General features: G+C 47.0%; 8 protein-coding genes across 8 annotated transcripts; 5 read left to right on the top strand and 3 right to left on the bottom strand.

Annotated features, from left to right (window-relative positions):
- Positions 1–1,655: 1,655 nt before the first annotated feature.
- On the bottom strand, positions 1,656–4,351 carry FOIG_16005 (uncharacterized protein; the record flags this gene model as incomplete). Its single annotated transcript, XM_031217416.1, has 5 exons — positions 1,656–2,127; positions 2,186–2,203; positions 2,264–2,434; positions 2,495–2,794; positions 2,845–4,351. The coding sequence occupies 5 exons, from the start codon at positions 4,349–4,351 to the stop codon at positions 1,871–1,873; spliced, it is 2,253 nt and encodes a 750-aa protein (XP_031052887.1). The 3' UTR covers positions 1,656–1,870.
- A 1,199-nt stretch (positions 4,352–5,550) lies between these two features.
- On the top strand, positions 5,551–6,125 carry FOIG_16004 (uncharacterized protein; the record flags this gene model as incomplete). The annotated part of the gene is made up of 2 exons (XM_031217415.1): positions 5,551–5,844; positions 5,901–6,125. The coding sequence occupies 2 exons, from the start codon at positions 5,551–5,553 to the stop codon at positions 6,123–6,125; spliced, it is 519 nt and encodes a 172-aa protein (XP_031052886.1).
- A 3,272-nt stretch (positions 6,126–9,397) lies between these two features.
- FOIG_16003 (uncharacterized protein) lies at positions 9,398–10,302 on the top strand (the record flags this gene model as incomplete). The annotated part of the gene is made up of 3 exons (XM_031217414.1): positions 9,398–9,412; positions 9,471–9,568; positions 9,624–10,302. 3 exons carry the CDS (start codon positions 9,398–9,400, stop codon positions 10,300–10,302), a joined length of 792 nt encoding a protein of 263 aa, XP_031052885.1.
- A 552-nt stretch (positions 10,303–10,854) lies between these two features.
- On the bottom strand, positions 10,855–12,294 carry FOIG_16002 (uncharacterized protein). Its single transcript, XM_031217413.1, has 4 exons — positions 12,006–12,294; positions 11,843–11,943; positions 10,991–11,794; positions 10,855–10,943 (listed from the first exon to the last, which is right to left on the bottom strand). Exons 1-4 carry the CDS (start codon positions 12,136–12,138, stop codon positions 10,866–10,868), a joined length of 1,116 nt encoding a protein of 371 aa, XP_031052884.1. The 5' UTR covers positions 12,139–12,294; the 3' UTR covers positions 10,855–10,865.
- Positions 12,295–12,749: 455 nt separating this feature from the next.
- On the top strand, positions 12,750–15,508 carry FOIG_16001 (uncharacterized protein). The gene is made up of 6 exons (XM_031217412.1): positions 12,750–12,841; positions 12,891–13,584; positions 13,644–13,836; positions 13,886–14,390; positions 14,445–14,898; positions 14,950–15,508. Exons 1-6 carry the CDS (start codon positions 12,758–12,760, stop codon positions 15,159–15,161), a joined length of 2,142 nt encoding a protein of 713 aa, XP_031052883.1. The 5' UTR covers positions 12,750–12,757; the 3' UTR covers positions 15,162–15,508.
- Positions 15,509–16,229: 721 nt separating this feature from the next.
- FOIG_16000 (uncharacterized protein) lies at positions 16,230–19,164 on the top strand (the record flags this gene model as incomplete). The annotated part of the gene is made up of 1 exon (XM_031217411.1): positions 16,230–19,164. Exon 1 carries the CDS (start codon positions 16,318–16,320, stop codon positions 19,162–19,164), a length of 2,847 nt encoding a protein of 948 aa, XP_031052882.1. The 5' UTR covers positions 16,230–16,317.
- A 193-nt stretch (positions 19,165–19,357) lies between these two features.
- Positions 19,358–20,720, bottom strand: FOIG_15999 (cytochrome P450 oxidoreductase; the record flags this gene model as incomplete). The annotated part of the gene is made up of 2 exons (XM_031217410.1): positions 19,358–19,772; positions 19,819–20,720. The coding sequence occupies 2 exons, from the start codon at positions 20,718–20,720 to the stop codon at positions 19,358–19,360; spliced, it is 1,317 nt and encodes a 438-aa protein (XP_031052881.1).
- Positions 20,721–21,606: 886 nt separating this feature from the next.
- FOIG_15998 (uncharacterized protein) lies at positions 21,607–23,393 on the top strand (the record flags this gene model as incomplete). Its single annotated transcript, XM_031217409.1, has 5 exons — positions 21,607–21,765; positions 21,813–22,290; positions 22,355–22,799; positions 22,852–23,093; positions 23,140–23,393. 5 exons carry the CDS (start codon positions 21,607–21,609, stop codon positions 23,391–23,393), a joined length of 1,578 nt encoding a protein of 525 aa, XP_031052880.1.
- Between the last annotated feature and the right edge of the window lie 72 nt (positions 23,394–23,465).

Genomic DNA, 23,465 nt, shown 5'->3' with positions numbered 1-23,465 from the left:
AGCGTGTTGAAAGCACGCGATTGTATTCTTATCATTACCCCTCAATACGTGAATCAGTGTAGCCAATCATCAAAGTTGTTGGTTGCACTTCTGCCTTACGTGACTCTGTGACTATCGAACAACGTGTCATACATAAGCCACCATTGTAACGATTGGTATTTGGGCCACTAATTTGCTGCAGTAAGACACATCTGGAAGAAACCTTGACCGCTCCTTGCGGGGTTAAAACCTATCTCCATCGTGATTTAGATGGTAGTGAAAGAGTCCTCTAGAAACGGATGACCTACGGTCTGAACTACGCATTTTGCAGTGGGTAATGTAGATGGCTCCATATTGGAATATACTGGGCGATACAGGTATATGTTGACCAGTCTTTATTCACTCCCGTTGAGGACCTTCGCGTTGTTATCGCACCCTTGAGCAATGTGCAATGTCATTCTGTCTGAGACATCAGACGGTTTCGATTGGTACATTAGAAACAATGACAAATCATATTTATTGGCCCCCAATTAAAACATCTTAGAAGAGAGCAATATGCATGATTTGATATAGGCACCTTAAAGGATTTAATAACTAATTAGAGAACTAAGTTCTTTATGATAATAGAAGCTCTTAATTATAAGTCTTAATTATACATAATATATCTAGCTTATAATTGTAACGGTTGCACAAGCCGTTAAACCACAGGGCAAAAGATCGGGCCATAATCGCTATGCAGGCAATCATAAGTGTGCTACAGCTGCCTTATAGAAGCCTTACAGCGCTGTTACGGGCACGAATCATAACACTTATAAATTAATACTAAGAATATAATCTCTTAGGTAATTAGGTTTTCATAATAAGCTAAAATAAATAAATAAATAATAAATAAGCTAGGTCTTAAGTAATTAAAGTATTTTAATAAATTCTTAACTAAATAATTAAATAGTTATTATTATCTTTTAATTCTTAATAATCATCAAAACTATTATTTAATTTATATTAAAAGGTATTATTAAAAAAATAAAATTACTATATTGTATATATTTAAGCTTCGACTTGCTCAATGCACCTCGGTCAGATTCTCTTATATCTCCGAAATCAAGGCAGGTCCAGGAATAGGGACGATGCTTGGACGCTGCGACTTCATCCTCTGCTCTTCGACGCAAGTTAGAGCCAACTGATTAGGCTGGCAATGTTTCTCGGCAGCGATCTTCTTTAGGTTCGAAACAGTGCACTTTGTGGCTGTCAAGAAAGCATGATCAGTGAACTATACCGGGAACTTTTACTGGGGGCTGGAAGTCTGTTACTCCGTGACTGGAAGAGGTGCGTTTTGTCATGAGTAGCTGCTGTTGGAACTCAGATGCTGGTGATATTTGGGACGATTTATGCTGGCGTATCCGATAGTTGTATGAAAATCGGAGCCTTCAATTACTTTTAGGAGAACAGAACAGTGACAGGGAAGGATGGTATTCTGATGAAGTCAATTAGATTGATTCGAATACGATGGAATTGGATTTCAGATCCAAGACTAGGTTCGATCACGTAAGGGCTTGACGAAATTCAGAATGGCTCCTGCGTTGATCGGGCTCTTGGTGCGATAAAGGACGAGAATGATGTTATAAAGGAGGGAGAACGATGCACTCGCTACGAATGTTTTGGATCATGTGAGAGGATCGGGGGCAAACATTGGTACTTGTCAGTTTCAGATAGAGTATAGAATATGATAGTAACCTGAAACGGGACACAAACTACATAGGTATGGGATGATAAGATCCAACCATTTAGCAAAACGAAGCACAGGGAAGATAGAAAGTCCCATCCACATTGAAGTTTCCCATGCCATAACGGAGAGATTAGCTGAACACACATAATAGAATTCTGACGGAGTCTATTCTCGGTCATCCATAGTCGGAGGAGTTGGGTATGTATATGTAAAGAGAACGGCCTTCAATGACTCAGCCAGACCTTCATCCAGTCGAGCGGACATTGCTTTCTTGAATTTCCGCCTCACCATCACCCTCGTTAACAACTCGACTTTGTTGTCTTCGCTGAATCGTGGATCATCAAATTCCGGTCGCTTATGGGTATTGGTACTGAGAATTAACGATTCCATAGATGCAGCGAGTTTCTCAATCTCATGTATTCCTAATTCTTGGTCAGCTTAACGACCTCTTAGCGGTATATTATAATTAGATATTTTTACCGCAGTCTTTTATAGAGCCTTGAATATCGTTACTTTGCATATCCTCGGGGTCAACAAGAGGTATCAGGTTTCACGTACCAGGGAGCTTGAGGGCGAAGTTCGATGTAATAAGATAACTTTCAAGTGCTTCCATCCGGGATGTTGCGTAACACCATCTATCGAGCTCGGGATTCTGCTTCATGTTGATATCATTCTCGACGGTGGAGTATATGAGATGATTAAGTCTATCTCTTCGGACAATAGTTTGAACTGTGAACTCGCGATGCAATTCGTTAACCACTTGCTGTAACGATACTGATTGCTAAATACCTTTACTGAAAGTGTCCTCTGGGCCTTCTCGGAACTTTGGGTTGTTCAAGAGTTCCACCAACGGCTGAACAGTGATATAAATGTTTTCTGGACTCAATAGCATAATTCGTACCCGTTTCATGTAGAGCCAAAACCTCGCTGGTGGTAAGAGCATGTACATCTGAAGTAGTAAATTGCGATTCCTGTTTCGGATGACTTCATCCACACCGTACTGATAGCTCCAAGAATCAATTTTGATCCGTAGCTGTTGCATACGGCTAGCTTGTTCCCAATCTTTCAACCAACTCCCAGCACCACGAGCTACGCTATATCAGCAATTGCAAATGAGATGCGCTTTTTTCGTAACTTACCAAAGGCTTTATATATGGCCGGAAAGCTACTGTCATGTTCCGCACCGCTCTTCATGTACTGGTGATATGCAGTGAACTTTGCCTCATGCTTCTCGCCACTGAGCATGGGCGGACTGGGAAATTGAAACCATTGAGATTGTCGCTTTGAGCCCATCTCCTTCATTAGTTGATCCAACTTCCCTAGCTGTACAACTATGGCGTCAGCATCGCAACCAGTGATGCCCTTTGGCGCGGTCATGTAGTATTCAAGAGTGCGCAGGAAAGAAGCCTGACTCCCGAACACAATGCGAGAGCAGTGTGATGAGTTTTCGAGGAGGATTTTGTTGAGTTTGTTGACATGATATCGCCCCACTGGAAACAGGCTAAAATAGAATTTGTCATCTTTGGTATAACAACCATGCTCCCCTTCAACGCGTATTACCTGCCCGTTGACGATCTTTGAATAGCTGTTTCTCGCCTTTCTTATGGGAAGATCTTTCAGTGAAGACTTTGTGTCGACACCAAAAGTATCGTCAACGGAGGTATAGCGCATAGTCTCTCTGAATTCACGAATTTCCGGGTCACGGTCTTCCTCCGGAACTGGCAAGAGGAAGTTACGCAAGACGATCATTAATCTTGGCGAGACCGGAGCAAATTCGTGAAAGTTGACATCAGCTACCCCGTGGACCTCCCCAGTCTGTATATCCTGTGCAAAGTGGTTGGGCCCTTCGAAAACATTGTAGCTGTTATCGGTAAGTATGAACTCGTCATCAGGATTCCACGGTGTGCAAATAGCCATGTACATCCCTTGAACATGCATGATAAGCCAATTAGCATCATGTGAGTACATCTGTTTTTTAATCTTCTCCATCCACTCTCTTTCCGGATCCATCTCTAGCGTCATGATTGTTTTGAGACTCTCAAGCCACACCTGAATAGGGCGTGTAAAGCCATGATCTCGCATGTACTGTGTGAACATGACTTTATCATTGGCCCAGTAGTTCTCAACTGCTTCGTGGTAGAATCTTTTATGGAACATGGACCCACGAAATTTCAGAAGAAAGAGAAATTTGCGGATGAGATCTCTTTCTGATCTTGGGAGACATACGACTTTGTCGCCGTCTTCCAAGGCCTTAGTGATTTTTCGGAAGACTCTCTGAGCTTGGTTCTCCATCTTGCTGAACATTTCTTCTACCTCATGCTGCTCCTTTTTAGTGGCGCCATTCATGTCCCTGTACATGTCTGTCAATCCGAGAATTCGCTTGACCGGACTCTCGTCAATGACATAAGGTGTTTGAAGCAGGTTAACGTTATTGACAACCTTGTCGCCAGGGTATCTTTTCAATTTTCCACTGTCGAGACTAGGGCGATTCTTCTGTTTCTTCTTCTTCTTTCTACTTTCTCCTGGTGCTTCAGACTCGGTACAGTCCTTGGGCTCGAAGTCGTGAGCAAAATTTCTTAATAGAAATTGAGGAACGAAATGATGATACTGAGACGTGTTGTCTCCTGCTAGGTCGATGGTCGCCATCTAAAGGGCTCGACAGGATAGCAATAGGTAAACCAGAGGGTTCTCAAGTGCAATAACGTCTGTCCAAAACTGATGGATGATGATGGTTAAAGCTGAGATGTTGGCAACGATCGAAACCTGCGTATCTTGTAATCAGGCTGTGGAATGAGGCCTCCTCTGCTCTCATTTCTGCATTGGTGCCTGACAGCCCGATTGGGGCCTACAATCGTATGTGTAGGCTTCCCCTTTCCGCCAATGAGAGGTACATACCAGGGTACGTCATTTTGGTGGAAGGTATTCGCTTGAAACACCGTGCAGGAAGCTTGGCTGATAAAACCCCGCAGAGCCGCCTTGTTTTTCGCCCCTGCACTCCTGTTCTATCATTTTTCTTCTTCAACCCTTTTCTTCAGCATGCTTCAATTGGAGGTTGTCTCTGTGCATCTTTAACCTTCGTGCCTGGAAGCATAGTCAACTGTCAATCATTGTAACCATGCTTCCAGGCACAACCAATATTCCATGCCTTTGAGATTGGAAACCTATCATGTTATCCTCAAGCCTTTTTTTCACCAAAACATTGGTAAGGTTTTGTTTGTCGTTCCTACCCACGAAGTAATCACTAATGTGACCGTGCTATGTAGAACCTTACACAAAGGACTACTAGATTGTGAGCATCGCGGATTTCTCAAGTTTTCAGTTTTGGATTGCAAAGAGGTGGTTCTTGTATCATGTAATCGACAGTCCAAGAGGGTAGCACTTTGCTACGGAACCTCACTGGCTCTTCCGATGCCTTTGTACACCTTCTGTTTGGGATCCGAAACTGAATTCGAGAGATGTTTAGCAATACGTCGCGTCGGTCTTCGTGGGAGAGTGAGGAAAGAGAATTCTATTTCAATGCAATGAATATCGACTCAGCAGGTACGTGTCGTGACTCAGCGAGAGCGCGGCTTGATGGAGAACTTCCTCACTGACTCAAGCTTTGGATTCAATAGATTGAGGACCCGGATTATGTCATTAAAAGGTGTCCAATCACTCGTCCCGTTACCAATACGACTGTCGAGGATTACTTGAAATTATTTTGCAGCCCCTACAGCTTCCACAATTCTACGCAACGCAACCACCCAACTTACCTACAACCTCTACCTCAACCGCAGAAGGCGGTCTACCATAATTACAAGTTTTTATAAGCCCTCGAATTAAGGGCTAGCAAGTCTATACTCACAATGGACGCTGAGTGGCAGTACAACCTGCTCGACGAGGATATGTCGCTAATTATGGACCTGAATGATCCTTTTGGGTCTATACCTCCTGAGATGGACCTCTCCCTCTTTGACTCATATCAACCAGCAGACGACACGGCATTGACTATGAGAGATCCACTATTGGGTCTCGCTATAGCATGCGATGAATACCTACCGGATGGAGCATACCCTGACTTTCTAGCCGACGTAACCAGCCGAACAGATAACAGTTCTTTCCCAAACACAGACTGTCCGACTACCTTTGATGAGCTGATTGTATCTGATGTGCTTGGTTCGTCACAAAATAGCATGGATCATGTAGCATTTTCAAGTGGCTCATCGCTATCACCTGGCTTCGAGAGCACTATCATTTCCCCTTACATCACACGATCCCCCGCCCTATGGCACTCGCCAGAGCTGAATTACATGCGGAACAATATATCTTCTTCCAGTTCTGCCCATCAATATTCACCTTTATCTTCTGCAACACTTTCAACATCCTCTCCATCAATCCCTATAAGCGAATCATCACTGGCGCAAAAGGGAAAGGCTACTAGGGGGAAGAAGTCACCGCTTCCAACTCTGAGGTATATTTTAGAATCCATCGTAGGAACAAAGGCTAACCTGTTTTTACTTCAGTCGCAATCTTCGCCACATTTTCAGACCCGAAGTGTGCCACTTGTGCTTCAAGGGACATCCATACACACGAGAGTTGGAAGAGCATATAAAAGTTCACCATCCGGCAGAAGCTTCCAGGTTGGGAATTGATATGACTCGTCCAGTATGCAACGCCTGTGAAAAGACGTTTTCTCGCCCGTGCAACTTGAAAAGGCATATGGATCATAGTTGCAAGGGCTTGACGAGTAAAAGAGTAAATACAAGAGTAAAATACAAAAAGAAGCTAAGCTAATATGTCTATTTCCCTTTTTATGTATTTATAGCAATTCTTTTACTTGGTAGTTTTATAGATAAATTAATTAGTCTAATTCTATGTTATTTTAACTGAGATAGTAATAGCAGGGTTATCCGCTTCGTATTTTAAGATATTTTAGAGTAAAGTATTATATATTAAAAATCAAAGTAATAACTTAAGCAGGAGTTATATAAAATGATTTATTTCTTAACTAATTACTATTATATTTATTAACAGGCTACAGGCTTTCTATTTACAGGAAAACATGGATTATTTTATGCCATTCGACATTTTTCGGCTTTTGGTGTCTTATGCAGAATAGGGTAGAGCAGGCTTTGTAATAAGCTGAAACCGGTATAATCAGTTATTAAGGAAGCTTTCCTACTCTAGAGACATACTCCTATTTTATATATACTACTGAATTACCTCTTAAATAGGTAGTATATATATATTAACCTTTCTGCTGGTATGCTTTTTAACTTCTTAATAATATCCACCCCTAATAAGAGCTTAGGGCCAGTTAAGTTAATCATCTTAGTTATATACTATTACTACTCTAAGGTTAGTTGCAAAGGTATAAATACAAATACTTATTACGAAGAGATATACTTACCTAGTTAGCTATAATATAGCCTGCAGCCTTGCTAAGTTTACTGCAACCGGCCTAATATTTAAGCCTATTATTCGGCATTACAGCCTCTAGAGCTGCCTTAGGGTTAGCTCTTAGATTTAAGAAACCAGCAAAGTTACTCTAGGAATATATGTAGGAAACTATATAAAGGATTATATATATAAGTCTATTTACTTTTAAAGAAGACTTAGTCTAGAGATAAGCTTAAGTAACTTATATAATACTAGAAGTTCCTTTTATACTACTGCAGAATAAGAGTAAAGTATAGATTATATGGCAGATGCTGACTACCTTAGCTATATTAATAGTATTATAATATAAGGTAAAGTGTTCCTTGCCTATTAATAGGAATAATATAAGGAATAAGATATTAGTATTAAAATAAGATTCCTCTAATATTAATAGTATATAAAGGTTACCTTTATAAATCTTAACTCTTGTGTTTATAATTCTGGCAGGTATAGCAGATATATTATAAGATAAGAGCCAGAGTTATAAAACCAGAATAAACTTTTTTATTTAAGATTATCTAAAGGGCAGAGCAGCTAATGCTATTAGTTTAGCCTAGACCTTTATTAGCTTTACTATTATTCTAAGGTAATTCTTGGATTATTACCTATAAGGATAAATATATTTTGATTTAAACGTAGGATATAAACTTTGTAATAATATGTAACCAAATTACTATATAGAGTGTAGATCTTAATAGAATAATATGATATAAATCTATATAAAAGACTGAAATTTTTGAAAGCTTAGGTTATATTAAGATTTTATATCCGCATGTGCTATACGTCTTGCTGTCGCGCTGTGTAAGTAAACGAACACGACAAAGACGGGCCATGATTAAGCGACTACGATTACAATCGTAAGTCATCTCTACCATTTGCATCGCATCCCCCATACACTACCTCCGTCTATACTTGCTCATCAACAGCTGCTGCCCCGATGCTCTCATCTTGAGGTTCGTCCTTGTTACCACCACTGCCGTTTACTGCTACTTTCTCCAGAAAGAAACAAGCGAGTCGTCGTCGGCACTTATACTCAAATTACGCCCACTCGTCCACGGTCGTGAAAAGGGCGTGGCACTCGAACTCCTAAGACGACTGGCTGAGGAGGCTGTCTGTGGTTATGCGGAACGTTTGTCTCTCATCATCACCATCCCAATCCACGCCGAGCTGTCGCCAGCAAAGGCTCCAGGGTAGCTACATCTTTCTTTTTAGTAAGGAGCTTGAGCTGAAAGATGTGAAGGCCGCCCAGTCTGGCACAGCTCGACTTGTGGGGTATAACGAGACATTGATGCTACCAAGCTGCCGGCTGTTCATTCTCTCCAACGTTAATTAATTGCTTCGCGTACCATTCATTTCCCAGCTCCGTTTTGAACTGCTGGTTGATTAACCGACCATTCCTCAACAGGTTTACCTGACCAGGATCAAGTCTCCACTTCTCAGCCCGAAAGCCGACTTATCCTGCAAAGCGTACATGGTCATTTTTATATTGTCTCTCGGCTACATCGGCTGTACCGGCTTTGGATAGTACTATACTGAAACCATGGGGTAGCAGCATCTAGGTTGTTCTTGATACCGGCCTAGCCGAGTAAAAGTATCTGGACCGTTCTTTGGTGGGGAGGCATCAGTCATCGTCATGGAAGCGCTGTAGGGCGTTCATGACCCCGCGAAAGCAGGGGTCAAGGTACGAATAGCTGCATCGATGGGGCAATTGAAGCGAGTCACCAGGCTCGCTCATGCATAAATTAAAATTGTCGGAATTATGATGCATGTCGCATGGCCTAAGGTAGTCAGTAATTAACGGATCTGGCGGCAGACAATAGGCTCAACTCGCCTGTCCACCCGCTCCCTAACAGTTGCATGGGAGACCTAACTAGAGCCAGTCTGGGCAAGGGTGATTCTAGTATAAAGAATGACACAATTGCAAGCCCTGATTCGAAGTCTTGAGCTGCTCACTGGGCATATACATAAACCGTTGTTTCCACTAGAGCAGTATCCTTTGTGGTTAACTCGGCGGACAAGTTGGTGTTTCATATATCTTTACCTAACTCAACTCGTTTAATCACAACTTTAGATATGGCTCGCTGTCGGCAGTTTTTTTCCCGCGGAAGTCTAGAGGAAGACACTGCTTCTGCCCGCACGCCAATGGCGCAGCATTGCCATAGATTTAAGCGTAGATCCGCCAGGACCGCGCCCAGACATGGCAATGCTAGCATGAAAGAGTCAATTACGGACAAGGCTCATAAAAAGGTTCGTAAGGCCTGTGTGAGATGCAGAATGAAGAAGACCAAGGTAAGCTATCCAACTACAAGTACTCTAATCCTGTACGTGTAACTGATAAGTATAACAGTGCGATGGAAAGATCCCTTGCAGAAGGTGTAAGGACGACCAAAAGATTTGCACAGCCAGTGCCAAGAGAGCCATAACCTTCAAGAATACTCCTAAAGGGTAAAGACTATGCTTCCTATAGCCATCTGCATCATTTCACTAACAACACACTCAGATACGCCGAGGTACTGGAGCAGTCCCAGTACATTCTGATAGAAACTGTCTGCAAGCTATATGGTATGGTCAGGAACTCGCAGCCTTGGAAGTTGGCTGAGCCTCAGCTCAATGAACACGGCCAACCCGTCGCCCAACACATCGCGAAGCTCTTGGACTGCGTTCCACCAAACAGCGAGATCGATCTCCCAGTGCAATCCGTCTTCCCCGAAGATGCAGACAGCATGGAGGAGCTGTATCGAGAGCTGGAAGAACATGAGAGATCTGAAGCTGCATCCACGCCGAGCCTTGCAAGAGACAAGGAGTTGACCTGCGATGAAACTGCGATATCGGAATCGCAAGACTCAGATATTGAACTTCCCTATTACAAGGTCGATTGCGGCACACACGGTACCGTGAATCTACCGCTCCAGAATGGGAGGAATGACCTGGATTTCGAGGGCGCTGCACCCGCCGACATGTACGGAAATGCATTGTTTCTCGATACTCCCCTCTCACCTTTCACATGGACCAGCTACAGCGCCGGGTACAGCGACTTGACAATGCGTCTTCTGCAAAAGGGAGGCGTAATGCAGGGTAATGGCATGCTCCAACAGGGTCTGTTAGGACCTGAGTTTGATAGCACGGAGCCATACATCCAGTCTGGCGATCTAGAGGGGAGATATAGAAGGGTACAATGAGCCATAGATCTTAGGATACAATGGAATACAAAGTTAGAAATGACCATACAGTTCATAGTATGTAATGTGTATCAATTGCAATCTCAAGTACTTGGTCTCTGGCGTCTTTATGCTGTTTTCATCAAGCATCCAATGCGCTGCCGCAAACATGACTGTCCGCATCGCGAACGGAAGCTAAGCATACATTCGTGATCACAATTGGGAAAAGTAAGGCACGAGTTACCTTAAACTAGAATAGTGGCAAAATTGTCGTCCGCCCTGCTCAGTCGGCTACAAGGCTGACACAAGCTTAAATCTGCAACAACAGTCTAGGTCACAGCTTACAATACCTAATTGTGACATGAATGTGAACCGGATTTATTGCAAAAGGGTATATGCATCGCAACGTATTTGTATGCTATTAATCACCACGTCGTCACTATGAGTGCCTACTCCCCCACCTGTAAAGACCGGCTCGCATGCCTGATGCCTCTTCAACTTGGAAGAAAAACAACATCATAAAAAACAGAGAAATCGCCTCATCTAACAGATAGCCGCTGGTGGTTTATCTGCGTCTGCCTCTATTAAACATATACCGATGGGTTTGTAGTATAGCTAGGTGGTGCGCCGATAATGATGACCTCAAGCGATGCCTCAACAATCTAGGCTTCATCAGCAATGTTCAAATCTTGCAGAGTGTTAGACACACCTGAGTCCTCTCGCTTCCGCCTATAGATATCCCCACCGAAATGCGAAGCCAATGCGTCGTGTCCAGCACGCACGACTTGCACGTTGGCAATGCATCCATGACCAGGTATTGTCCCCAGGTTCCTAAATCCACCTCAAAGTGCTCTCTGTTGACAGGGAACAGTCCTTGCAAGTTCCAGCCGCTCCGTGTCTCGGTCGCAGTCTTTGTGACCAGTCCAACTTTGGCTTCTACACAACTCTCCAACTGCGCTTCGACACTGCGGATGTAGATATTCTCGCTGGCGACAAGCTCTGACGGAGTATGCATGATTAGCTGCATCTCCGTCGGCCTCCCCGGGGTCAGGATGGGTGGTGACGGAAGTAGCACCTCGAGCTGCAGCGTAGGCTCATATTGAGGTAGGCACTCATCAGATCGTGATCTGATCCTGGAGACGCCCTGATTACCCAAAGCCTTGTAAAGCTTTGGAAACAGCTTGCTCGCAGAGAGGGACCCAATATTCGACGTTGGTAAGACGGGGATCGAAGGCTCTGACTCGAAGGATATGACTTGGCGTAGAGTTTTGAGTCTCGATACTCGACAGAGCAGACGGTGTCGGACTGTCACGGTGATGGCATATTCAACCTTGATCGTGTGTCCGGACGATGATGTCTCGAGTGATGGCGGTAGTTGACAACGGCATTGGCAGCTGCTGCTTGGGAATGTGAAGTCAAATGGGGCGTAGTAGTCGGCGTCATGATTGCAACTTGGTGGATTGAACGTCGAGGTTTTCGTGGCGAGTTTGATCTGCTTGGACTGTTCGAGCAGCTACTCTCCATTTAGCACAATTCACCGAGTGTCGGATGGGCTAGTTACTGTGTGCACCACATGATCTGACTTGTTGCATGGAGACCCTGTGTATGTAGAGGAAGAGGTTCCACCGTTTTGACGCTTGTTGGAGTGTAAACTTAGTTTACCTATGTACGCCCGCCTTCAGCGTCAGGGACATAGAGTTTATCATGTTGTTGAGAAGACCCACCTTGAAGTTTGGCAGTGATTTCTGATGCCTGCTTGAGTCCGTGACCCCGGATGAGCAACTCTCCACGTACATGATCGCCCGGGCGGTACGAGTGTGCATTGGCATTTGCTTCAAGAACTAGCTCAAGGCGCATGGTTTAGGTGGTGGACTGGAGACAATTGAGTTTAGGATATCCCTGCAACAGCGAATGAATTGAGAGAAAAAGCTGCTCAGTCCAGCTGCGCAGGTTCATGGCGGAGGTCCATCACGTACAAGTAGAAAACAAGCCCTTGCATCTGGTGATGGTGATCTCAAGCCTTACAAGAGCGGTAGCATCTCAGATGCAGCCGGAACTGAAGCATAAGTCGGAAATCCGGATGTACAGGATCGAGCATGACATTCAATTCGAAATTTTATGTAACAGAAATGTAGAAGGCTTGCATCCTCGTTCAAGGCTCAATCCAACAGACGCACTCTCCCATGTCACGATGTATGCTTAATAGGCAGGGCTGCTCCTCTAACTTCCCATTGCAGTAAAGCACAAATTTCAAACCCAATGAGACGCATCTAAATTAATAATTCGTAATATCCTCAGTCGAGAATCTCCGTGCACACCATACAACCGGAGAAACAACAACAACGGATAATCGGATAACTCGGATCGGGCGGCTATACCGCCTAAAACCCCACATGGAACAAAAAGAACAAGTATCCGGCTTCTAGCCGCTGTACCAAGCCAGAAAACGAGCATCGTCAATTGAAACTCGCATATCATGGCAGACGCCTCGCCCCGCGTCGGCTTTAAGCGGAAGCGCGTCGCCAAGGCGTGCCATAAATGCCGGTCTATGAAATCCAAGGCAAGCTTATCCGCTTTATCTTATCTTTTGCTTGTTATTGATGTGTTAGTGTGATGGGAAATGGCCCGAGTGTAGTCGCTGTAAGGGCTACGGGTATGATTGTGTTTACGCAGCTGGGGGGCGGGCCAAGAGGCGCCAGGAAGCTTCTACTGATGACGGCTCGCTGGACAGTGCTGTTCAAGGACATGGAGATCTGCGTGAAGCGATAAGACAGTACGAGTCGTTATTGGACATGGTAGTGTCGAAGCTGCCGACACCGCAATATCAGAAAGATGCATCTACAGTGTTAGCTTGCATGAAGGCCGCCGACAGAGCCTTATCCAACATCGATGCAACTACTCTGACGGCAAGGCTAACAACAACCTTGACTGGCTCCGATGCTCTTTCTTTCCGACCGCAGGTCAGTCAGGCCGAGAGATATCTTGGCAAGGTGAGCGACGTGTGCTTCTTCAACCTGGTCAAGCGGGTGCTGCAGGCCCAGCCAGGTTCTTCCGACTCTGACCAAAGAGTTGACAGCTACGAGCAAGTCGGCGACATCGCATCCCCCAGTGTCAATGTCATGCCTGGTAGAGTTGTTGAGCTGCCGAGTCGTGAGGCGGCGAAAGTCTTTGCTGATGTGTACTTCTCTACTGTGCATCTTGCATTTCCGTTCATTCCGCAGTCGCTGTTTATGAGGTCGCTTGATCAAGCGCTGGATTCGTCAGATGACTGCTCACTGGACAATACCAAACTGGCACTAATATGTAAGTAACTAGTTCTTTCTATGCCACCCAGGGTTCTATTCGGCTTATACTGTGGTTAGATGTCATTTGCGCCATTGGGGCTTACTATACCAGCATACCGGGAGAACAGATAGGAGCAAACAAATGTCACGAAGTTTACTTCCTTCAGGCACTCTCTCTAGCTCTACCTGCAGGGGCAGACCGGTCAATCCATCATGTATCTCTGCTCCTAGCCCAATGCTTTTACATGTTAGCAGTCTGCAGAACAGACAGGTAAGTCCGAGTCCGATGTCAGTCTACTTATGCGTAGTTAACTTGGCAGCTGTTGGGCAACATTGGGCCAAACCGTCCGTATGGCACAGAGCATTGGGTTGCATGTAGAGCAAAACGATCCCCAGAGGCTTAAAGGGCCAGGCCGGTTACTTGTAGAGCGGCGACGGCGAATCTGGTACTGCATATACGTCCTAGATCGCCTGATCTCTCTGCAATTGGGTCGACCCCCAGCGATCCATGAGGACTACTGCCATGTTCCGCTGCCCTCTCGGCTTGGCGACTCGGACATCGATTGGGATGGCGACGAGTTTCCGACAATGTTTGAGGGGCCTTCTGTTGGCGACTACCATCTAGAAGTTATCTCCTTCTCCAAGATCGTAAGCCAGGTCCTGCGAGATCTGTATAGCCCGAGAGCCGGCCAGAATTTGACTAGTGATCTGTTCAATACCAAGGAACTCGACCTCAAGCTTATACAATGGAAGCAATCACTGCCCAGAACATTGCGGTTCGACTTGGGACACGCTTTTGATAAGTCCTTCATCTTCAAACGCCAGGTATGCATCTTCAATAAGGCTGAAAACTCACTGATCGTTACTAATGTCTTGAAGCGGAGCATGTTGGCTATCAAGTATCACCATCTACGGGCTCTCATTCACAGACCATACCTATGCTACCCAATCATGCGCAATCTCGATGACGAGACCGACATTGCACTCAGCCAGCCGAACTGGGCCCTTATCAGCATGTATGAAAAGGTATGCATCGCCGAGGCACGCGAGACAGCACGTCTACTGCACTCTATCTCGTGTGAAAAGGATTTGGTGCAGGAATTTCCCTGGTGGCAGATGATTTCGTGTTTGATATGCGCTGGATCTATCTTAGTAGTCTCGAGCATCTTTAGTCAGCAAACGGGTGATGCGTTGGATGGCTTCGATGCTGCTGGTATTTCTGATGATGCGGAGACTTGTCTGAGAGTGTTTGAAGCTTTGAGTGTTAACTCGACGGGGGCTAGGATTGCGAGAGACATGATGGAGGGACTAAAAGAGTGCGGGCTGAGATGGAGTATGTGCATGCCATGTCTTTGGTTCGAGCTGGTACTGACATATCTTGCAGGAGACGCGACGTTGACATCTGAGCCACCGTATGCGACACTTTCAGCATCCCATACAGCCTTGACCACTAGAGGTCACATTCCAAGTCTAGATGGGCAGGACGCGTCCGTGTCAGACTTTTCTTTTACCACGCCAAGTGCCTGGCCGGCAGAAATCATGGACTCCATGGCGTGGTCGGTCCAGTTCTTTGGCGCCGTTCAATCTGGGGAGTAAAGATGCATCCAAGGAGGCTGGTATCCTCCCTGCAGCGTCGAGGAGGATGGGAGAGAGTTCTGGTCACCGAGTTGTGAATCTAAAGCGAGACGAGAATGGATTGCTACGTTCACGACGGCGACGGGATCATTAGATATATTATACATGTCGAAAGAGGCTTATTGAGCCAGTGCCTGCAACGCGTAGTGTTTTTACGCGTTTTGTGATGACGCGACGCGACTCATGCTGTGGTGGGGATAAAGCAGCTCTTAAACTAATTAGAAAGCTCAAAGCTCTGACTTATCAGAAGTTGCAGGGTAGTTAGGTATTTAAAATGATTTACCAGTGAGCTTCAAGTAGTGAAATACAAATCAAAATTTATTAATATGCTTATATATACAAGTAATTCATTATATACTATATTTATTATTTAGTTACTATTACTCTGAATTTACTATAGATTTGATATTGCTGCATCCAGTGTGTTTCAATGCTGTCACATTTCATTTCTGACTCAATAAAAGATCTCAACCTAGTAAAAGCTCGACAACTACGGAGTAGATGACAAGCTATCTGATTGCATCACACATGGAATTCACACCGACACAGCACGCAATAGCCATAATCCTGTTTTCACACGCTTGACAGCTCGGCAATACTAGTCAAGCACCTCGTGCCCAGCACTCCAAGCTGAAATGATGCAATCTCCATTAGTAGCGCATGCGGCTGAAGAGTCCAGACCAGGGAAATAGCGACATAGACGTAATCCCAGCGAAGATCATAGGTTGTACAATAATGATCGAAGATGCCCAGCAGTGCAACTCCGAAAATGGGGGGCTAGAGTATGTGGATGACGGAATGGCGCAAAGCTCTTGGCCCAACTTGGTAAGATCGGCAGGGATGTCTTGGTCCAAAGCTGGGAAACCCAGACGTCAATCAACCGATTTGGCTGCACCCCACACGATCTGTTAGTTCCCGTGGCGGTCATAATGATGTCGACGACGTAGGCAATCGAGCTGTCCTTGCTTGGGGAAGAGGTGAAGTGGTATATGAGGCGGTGAAAGTTCTCATTTGGTAGAGCTCATCATCAACCACTCACGACTCAACAACAAAACAACATCTAGCGACTCACTTTTGATACCCATACCTTAGAACAAATACCTGAACGACATTCGCAATGAGTCTGAGCGCAAAGATCAAGGATATCCTCCACTCCGACGAGTCCAAGGATACCACCACAGAGACATCCCATCACCCCCCAGGATCATTCCCCACAGAAGAGATGGAGCCCAGCGAAACACACGAAGGGTACTCCAAGGGATACGAGCACAACAAGCTTCACAAGGCCGATGACCCTCGAGGTCACGCACACAAAGACTCTGGCGTCGGTTTGACCGAGTCCAACGATCCTACCTCCTACAAGCCCTCTAACGAACCCATCTCCGAGCGACGCGACGATCCTCTAGGCAGAACTACCGACACTACTACAACTGCTGGTACTACAGCTGCTGGAGGTTTGGGCGACACCAGCAAGATCCCAGCCACCGAGGGCGCGACTGGCGCTGCTGCACCATCTACCCAAGACCATCCCTACTGGGGAGATCTTCCCAGTGGAGGCGTTCACAACACTGTCATCGGCCACGGCAGCCCTGAAGATGAGAACGCACGTCACCGAACTGTTCACTCTGGCGCGACCGAACCAACTCGAACTGCTGGTACTCTCGAGAGCGGAACGTTCCTCCACCGAAACGACCGCGACACAACGTCCTCTACAACCAACCCCCACGATGCTCAGCGATCTACTCAAGAGAGCCCCAGCCAAACATCTGGCTCTCACTTCAATGAGGGTGTAGCTGGTGTCGGTGCCGCTGGCGCCGGTGCCCTTGGAGCTCACGAGCTTAACAAGCGCCGTCACGCCGATGATACCCAAACACCAAGCAAGGTTGACCAAACCACCGATAAGACCCACGATGAGCACAAGGGCCGATCATTCCCTCTCCTCGGAAAGGACCACAAGGACAAGGAGACGCATCACAAGGAGGACAAGCACGCCAAAGAACCCAAGGAGAGCAAGCTTGGCGCTCTGTTCCATCGCAAGGATAAGACTGAGACGGAGGCCAAGGCTGAGCAGGAGGCTGATCAGGAGAGACATGGCCATTCCAAGCCTGCTCTAGCAGCTGCTGGTGCTGCGTGGGGTGCGAACACTGCTGGAAGGGGTCATGATGACAAGACTCAGCGTGATACGACAGCCCAGGAACCCACTGGTACTCGGGGTGCGACGCAGTATCCTGCCTCTGGACTTGACTCTACCAGGGACTATAGCAGCCAGCCTGCTACTGGTACTACACAGCAGCCTCACCAGCAGGATAATTCCCACCGAGGCGCTGGTCTTGCGACTGGTGCTGCTGCTGGTATTGGCGCTGGAGCTTTGGCGTCGCACTATGCTCAGCGCTCTGAGAATGACCGAACTGGCACTACCGGCACTGGCTATGACTCCCAGAGCTACGACCCTTCTAGAACATCCTCTAGAGATCCTACTTCTCAGGCCTACCAGCAGCAGAGCTCTCACGGAGACCACAGCCTCGCCAAGGGTACCGCAGCTGGTCTAGGTGCCGGCACACTTGCTTCTCACCCCGGCCAGCACTCTAGCTCCAACCAACCTTCAGCCCTTGGCTCTTCATCAGCATACGGTGCCCAGCCAGACCAGCCCGCCAACTTCTCTCACAAGGACCCCGTTGGTCAGACTTCCCAGCATGACTCTCATCGCGGCGCAGGACTCGCTGCTGGTACTGCTGCTGGTCTTGGTGCTGGTGCTCTTGCTTCCCGATCTGGTCGTGAGCACGAGACTACTGGCCAGCACACTGGTCTTGATTCCAGCCGAGGCTTCGAGTCGCAGGGCAACCAGTCTGCTTATAGCTCTACCAACCCTACCTCTCAGCACCAGCAGCATGACTCCCACCGTGGTGCAGGCCTTGCTGCCGGTACCGCCGCTGGGCTTGGCGCTGGTGCCTTGGCCTCTCGATCTGGCCGCGATCACGAGACTACTGGTCAATCAGGACTTGATTCTAGCCGTGGTCTTGAGTCGCAGACTACTCAGCCTGGATACAGCTCCACCAACCCTACCTCCCAGCACCAGCAGGGTAACTCTCATCACAGCACTGGTCTAGCCACTGGCGCTGCCGCCGGACTCGGCGCTGGAGCCCTGGCCTCTCGATCTGGTCGTGATCATCATTCTGACCAGCCCACTAGCCTTGACTCCAACCGAGGTTTCGAGTCTCAGACCACTCAGCCTACTTTCACTTCTACCCGCGACCCTACGTCTCAGTCCTACCAGCAGGAGGGATCTCACCGAGGAGCTGGACTTGCTACTGGTACTGCTGCAGGCCTCGGCGCTGGAGCTCTTGCCTCGCATGAGTCCAACAAGCGGGATGAGGATCGATACTTGAGCAACGACGGCTCTCGAACAGCCCAGACTGGTACCACCGGAACTACTGGAACTACTGGCACTACTGGTACCGGGGCTGGCTTCGGTACTTCTTCCTCTACTTTCGACAGCTCTCGACACGAGCCCTCCCGAAAGTCCGAGCACTCTCAGCGCTCAACCGGCTCTCACCACTCCACCCTCGCCGAGAACGCCAACGCCGGAAAGTACAACACCCTCGCATCCGGCACCCCCTCCGGCGTCGCCTACGACGACGACCTCTCCACCAGCCGCTCTTCCCAGCAGCCCGCATCTCAGAAGAAGGATGATCACTTCGGCGCCAAGGCAGCTGGTCTAGGAGCCGCCGCCGCCGGAGCTGGAACCGCAGCTGCTTTGTCTCGCAACAAGGATGAGAAGCCTGTTGAGGAGAAGAAGCCTGAGGCTGAGCGTAAGCTTGAGCGTGATACTGAGTCTCATAGACCTATCACTGGAGCTGTTGCGCCGCAGGTGGGAACGAACAAGCCTGTTATTCATAAGTGTCAGAAGTGTGGTGAGGAAAATGACATTAGCAAGTACTTTACTTCTAACTCTGGAAAGATCTAATTGGACTGGGATGGAATATGGGATGAGTAAACGATTATGAGGCATGTTTGTATTTGGTATTCCTTAGTCATGGAGTTAAGTAACATAATGATTCCAATTTGCTTCATGTTTGACCCCTTCATGATATGCATGTGTATGTGAAGCCGTTCAAACACCTTGATTACTTCATTACTTGCTGACGGTACCATCTGGTTCACCAAGCCAGCTGTTCAGCATCCTTGCCACAAGCCAAACCCGAGCAAAATCCCATATCATTCTCCGTCCCACGAGAAGCATCAGACGGTACATGCTGCGCTGAATTTATCTCCTTCCCCGCTGCTTTCTCCAACTGATAATGACCGTTCAAAATACCTCTGACACGATGCTGAAAGTAAAGAGGACCTTGCTCCATCTTAGGATGCATCTCACCATTAACAAACACGCCAGCGTTAAGGTTCTTCTGTGCATTATTGCAGAGCCATTTATCTTCAGCTAAGATCCTCTTGAACATTGCGTCGATGGCCTGGAAACTTTCGTCAGTGGCGTTCTTGTGTCGGTAGACTTCGTATTCCATGGAGCAGTGACCAGGCGAAGTAGGAACGCATCGCATCATGTAAAAGAAGTTGGGACTATCATGTCAGCCGATAAAAGGGGAAATGTGAAGGGGAGACTTACGAGACAGTCATGCAAGCATTGGGGAAGTAATAGTTGCTCACGATCCTGAGACCTTTTTCTTCCATCTCGGGTTTCGTGTTGGCAAAGTGCTCGATGTTACCGCCCTTTGTATCAACTCGATATGCCGATAGATCAGCGACATCCGCTGCATCTGGATGTGCGGTCTTGCAGTGATAACATTCGTTGTAGTTATCAGCCAACGTCTTCCAGTTATAGTCACCGCTCATGCCCCAGGTATGATCGAAATGATAGTCCTCGAAATTGAAGCCTTCGTGTCTAGCCATTTGGTCGATGTTCTTGAACTCAGTTGAGAAGTCCTCGGGCGTTTTTGAAGAGTCGAGATTGACCCAAATGAAGCCTTTGGCATCAACATGGACGTGAATAGGCAGAAGACCATTCTTTGTCTTGTCGAAGCCCTTCATGTCATCATATCCTGGAGCTTTCGCGAGTTGACCATTGAGACCGTATGACCAACCGTGGTATTTACAAGAGAGGATACTTGACTTTCCTTTATCTTCAGTCATGATGGGGAAAGCTCGATGTCTACAAATATTGTGGAATCCATTGATCTGTCCCTGCTTATTCTTCACCAGGAAGAACTGGAAGCCTGCTTGCTCAAACTTAACCCACGACCCTGGCTCTGTGAATCTGAGCTTGTGCGTTGTGAGAATCCATTTCTTAGCAAAGATAGCCCGTCGTTCAAGTTCGTATACTTCTGGAGATCTATACCAAGACGCAGGTAAAGCTCGTGCCGTAGAAGTGGTGTCTTTGAGAAATGCGGGGACGGGATCTTTATGGGGTCGGGATCTTGAGAGATAACTCGCTAGCAAGGATACGAGCGCTGCCACGCCAGCGGCTGAGAAGAGATAGTGGATGAAAGAGGGCGAGATGGAGATAGACATGTTTGCAAGTGTTAGACAAGGTTAATGGTTAAAGCCGTTATTACACTGACGAGTCATGGGCAAGGTCTTTATGAACGATATTTGAGACTATTCTAGTGGCTGACTTTATGTGATATGCCATCATGCTATCATCAACTCGGACTCTGGCCGCCCAGAAACAATATCCCGGGGAATCCGACTCCGGGTCCGCCGTCAGATGGTCGTAGCGGGGGGGCGGAGCCAATCAGTCAAGGCACGGGAAGAATCCGTGTTCGGCCCGTGTCCGACCTCGGTCATGAGGCTTATCATGATAAACACGGAAACTAACCAAAACCAAACGACAATTCAACTACAGACACTCCAAATAGCAACAGTCAATACTGAGATTCATGAGTTCGTTGATGGAGGTATACTGATAAGCTGAAGAGATATACATGCTCTACGGAATCTTGATGGTAAGACTCACCTCTCTGTAGACATTGCTCTGTGACAAAGGACATACCATAGAAATTACTCATTCCATAACTATTACCAAATATATTCAAAAAGAAAAAAAAAACGTAGAAATCGCCCCTCTGGAACAGTCTCGCCAAGGGATGTCCTAGTCACACTCCGCCCTAAGCAAATACACTCAACCTAGATCATCTTGGCCAGATCATAACAGCTTCCCCTATTGGTGCCCATATCTCACAACCCCTTCACCCCGCCTTCTTTCGATAGCACTACTCTCCCAGTTTGTGGGGTAGCGCGTATCAATTTCCACTGAAGCTTGAATAACCGAGCGGCCAAGTCTGGAGAATTATCATGGAAATTTCCTGCTTTGGGTTTAAAAGCGACTTCCGTCTCCATGTTTGACTTAAGATCTTGCATATTATTTCTACATCGTATGATTTGAGAATTTGTTACAATGTCGAATATTGAGACCTCGGGTTCTGTTAAGGAGAGTCGTGATCAGGAGAAGGAAGTCATGGCTGCTGATGATGTGTCGTATCATATCAGCACTGTCAATGAGCTTGGGAATGTCGTTGATCCGGTCCTTTCGGCTAAGATCAATCTTGTCAACGAGGTAAGACCACTGAGAGATGATAGGAGTTCACGATACTGACTTTCAAGACCATCAACGAGATTGGCTGGACTGGTTTCCATCTCAAGCTCTGCTGCCTCACTGGCTTCGGCTTTGCAGCTGACTCCCTGGTAGCATTCCTCCAGAGTGTTGCAGCAGGCCAGGCCTACCTTGAGATCGGCCATGGAGGTTATCCTACCGGTTCAACTATGGCTCTTTACGCTGGACTCCAGATGGGAGCTCTCTTCTGGGGTTTTGGTGCTGACATAATCGGTCGACGCATTGCCTTCAACACTACTCTATTCATCGCAGCCATTGCTACCATTGTCGCAGGAGCTGGTCCCAGCTGGGTTGCCTTCTGTGTCTTTGTAGCCTTTCTTGGCTTTGGAGCTGGCGGTAACCTCGTCTTGGATCCAACTGTCATGCTGGAGTTTGTCCCTGCGAAGCAGCAGTGGGTCATCACAGCTATGGCGGGATGGTGGGGTGTTGGACAGGCCAGTGCTGGCTTCATCGCTTGGGGCTACTACTGTGAGTTCTCCCACCTTTCTATGGATCGCCATGGAATTGGTGACTGACCTGGTCCTCTTTACAGCCCGAAACGATTGGACTTGCGTCGCTACGGTCGAGACATGCACATGGCAGAACAACAAATCATGGAGACTCATCATGTTCACCGGTGGAGCCCTCATGTTTGTCATGTCCGCCCTGCGTATTCTCATCATCCGACTCCCTGAAACCCCAAAGTTCCTGGTCACCAACGGCAAAGAGGAGGAACTTGTTGCCATGCTTCAGAAGCTTGCCAGTACTTATAAGCGACCTTGCTCATTGACACTTGAGGGTCTTCAGGCTTGTGGCACCGCTCATACCCCTGAGCACGGTGGTAGCAAGGGATCTGCTGTTCGTGGCTTGGGCAAGAGTCTCCTTGGTCACGTCAAGGGACTCTTTTCGACCAAGAAGCTTGCTCTGTCGACTTGTCTCATCTGGCTTTCTTGGACTTTGATCGGTCTTGGATATCCTCTATTCTTCCTTTACCTCCCGTGAGTCCTACCAAGCCCAACATACTAAAGGGATCCAGACTAACAGATGCAGATCCCTTCTCAGCAGCCGTCTTCCGGACTACAAGCCCTCCTTCACCGAGACCTGGCGTGATTACACCATCACCAACATCTGCGCCATCTTTGGTCCTCTCATTGCGGCTGGTCTTGCTGAAGTGAGCTTCCTTGGACGACGATATACAATGGCCATTGGAGCTGTGATCACTGCCATCTTCTTCTTTTGCTATACCGTCATCAAGACTCCTGCTCAGAATCTTGCCATCAGCAGCTGCATCTGTAAGCTCATCCTGTCCGTCATGTTGTTAGTACTAACAGGTCTCAGCTGTTTGTATCAACCTTTACTATGGTACACTCTACGCATACACTGCTGAAGTGTTCCCCTCTGCCCATCGAACTACAGGCAATGGTATTGCAGTCTCGCTCAACCGTATCATGGGTCTTCTTTCTGCTGTCATTGCGGTGACTGCTGATACAACCACTATAGCACCCTTGTATATCTCAGGGGCTTTGTTTTTTTTCATGGCTATCGTTTCTGCCATTCTGCCATTCGAACCATATGGCCGAAGTGCATCCTAGGGAAGGGAGGTTCTCAGGTTGTCATGAGAGGTTCAAACCTCGAGTTCCCACCGCGTCAGTGGTTGTTCACTA

This window comes from Fusarium odoratissimum (genome assembly GCF_000260195.1).
Source record: "Fusarium odoratissimum NRRL 54006 unplaced genomic scaffold supercont1.63, whole genome shotgun sequence".
NCBI classification, from domain to species: domain Eukaryota; kingdom Fungi; phylum Ascomycota; class Sordariomycetes; order Hypocreales; family Nectriaceae; genus Fusarium; species Fusarium odoratissimum.
This window is presented reverse-complemented; position numbering and strand designations above follow the sequence as displayed.

Bases quoted from the DNA above. Each gene is read 5' to 3' on its own strand.
- FOIG_16001 (XM_031217412.1), top strand. From the start codon at position 12,758: ATGGCAGACGCCTCGCCCCGCGTCGGCTTTAAGCGGAAGCGCGTCGCC. The intron at 13,585-13,643 runs GTAAGTAACTAG...TACTGTGGTTAG, and splicing joins TACCAAACTGGCACTAATAT to ATGTCATTTGCGCCATTGGG. The intron at 14,899-14,949 runs GTATGTGCATGC...CATATCTTGCAG, and splicing joins AGAGTGCGGGCTGAGATGGA to GAGACGCGACGTTGACATCT.
- FOIG_16002 (XM_031217413.1), bottom strand. From the start codon at position 12,138: ATGCGCCTTGAGCTAGTTCTTGAAGCAAATGCCAATGCACACTCGTAC. The intron at 11,795-11,842 runs GTAACTAGCCCA...AATGGAGAGTAG, and splicing joins CAGATCATGTGGTGCACACA to CTGCTCGAACAGTCCAAGCA. The intron at 10,944-10,990 runs GTGTGTCTAACA...GATGAAGCCTAG, and splicing joins GCGGAAGCGAGAGGACTCAG to ATTGTTGAGGCATCGCTTGA.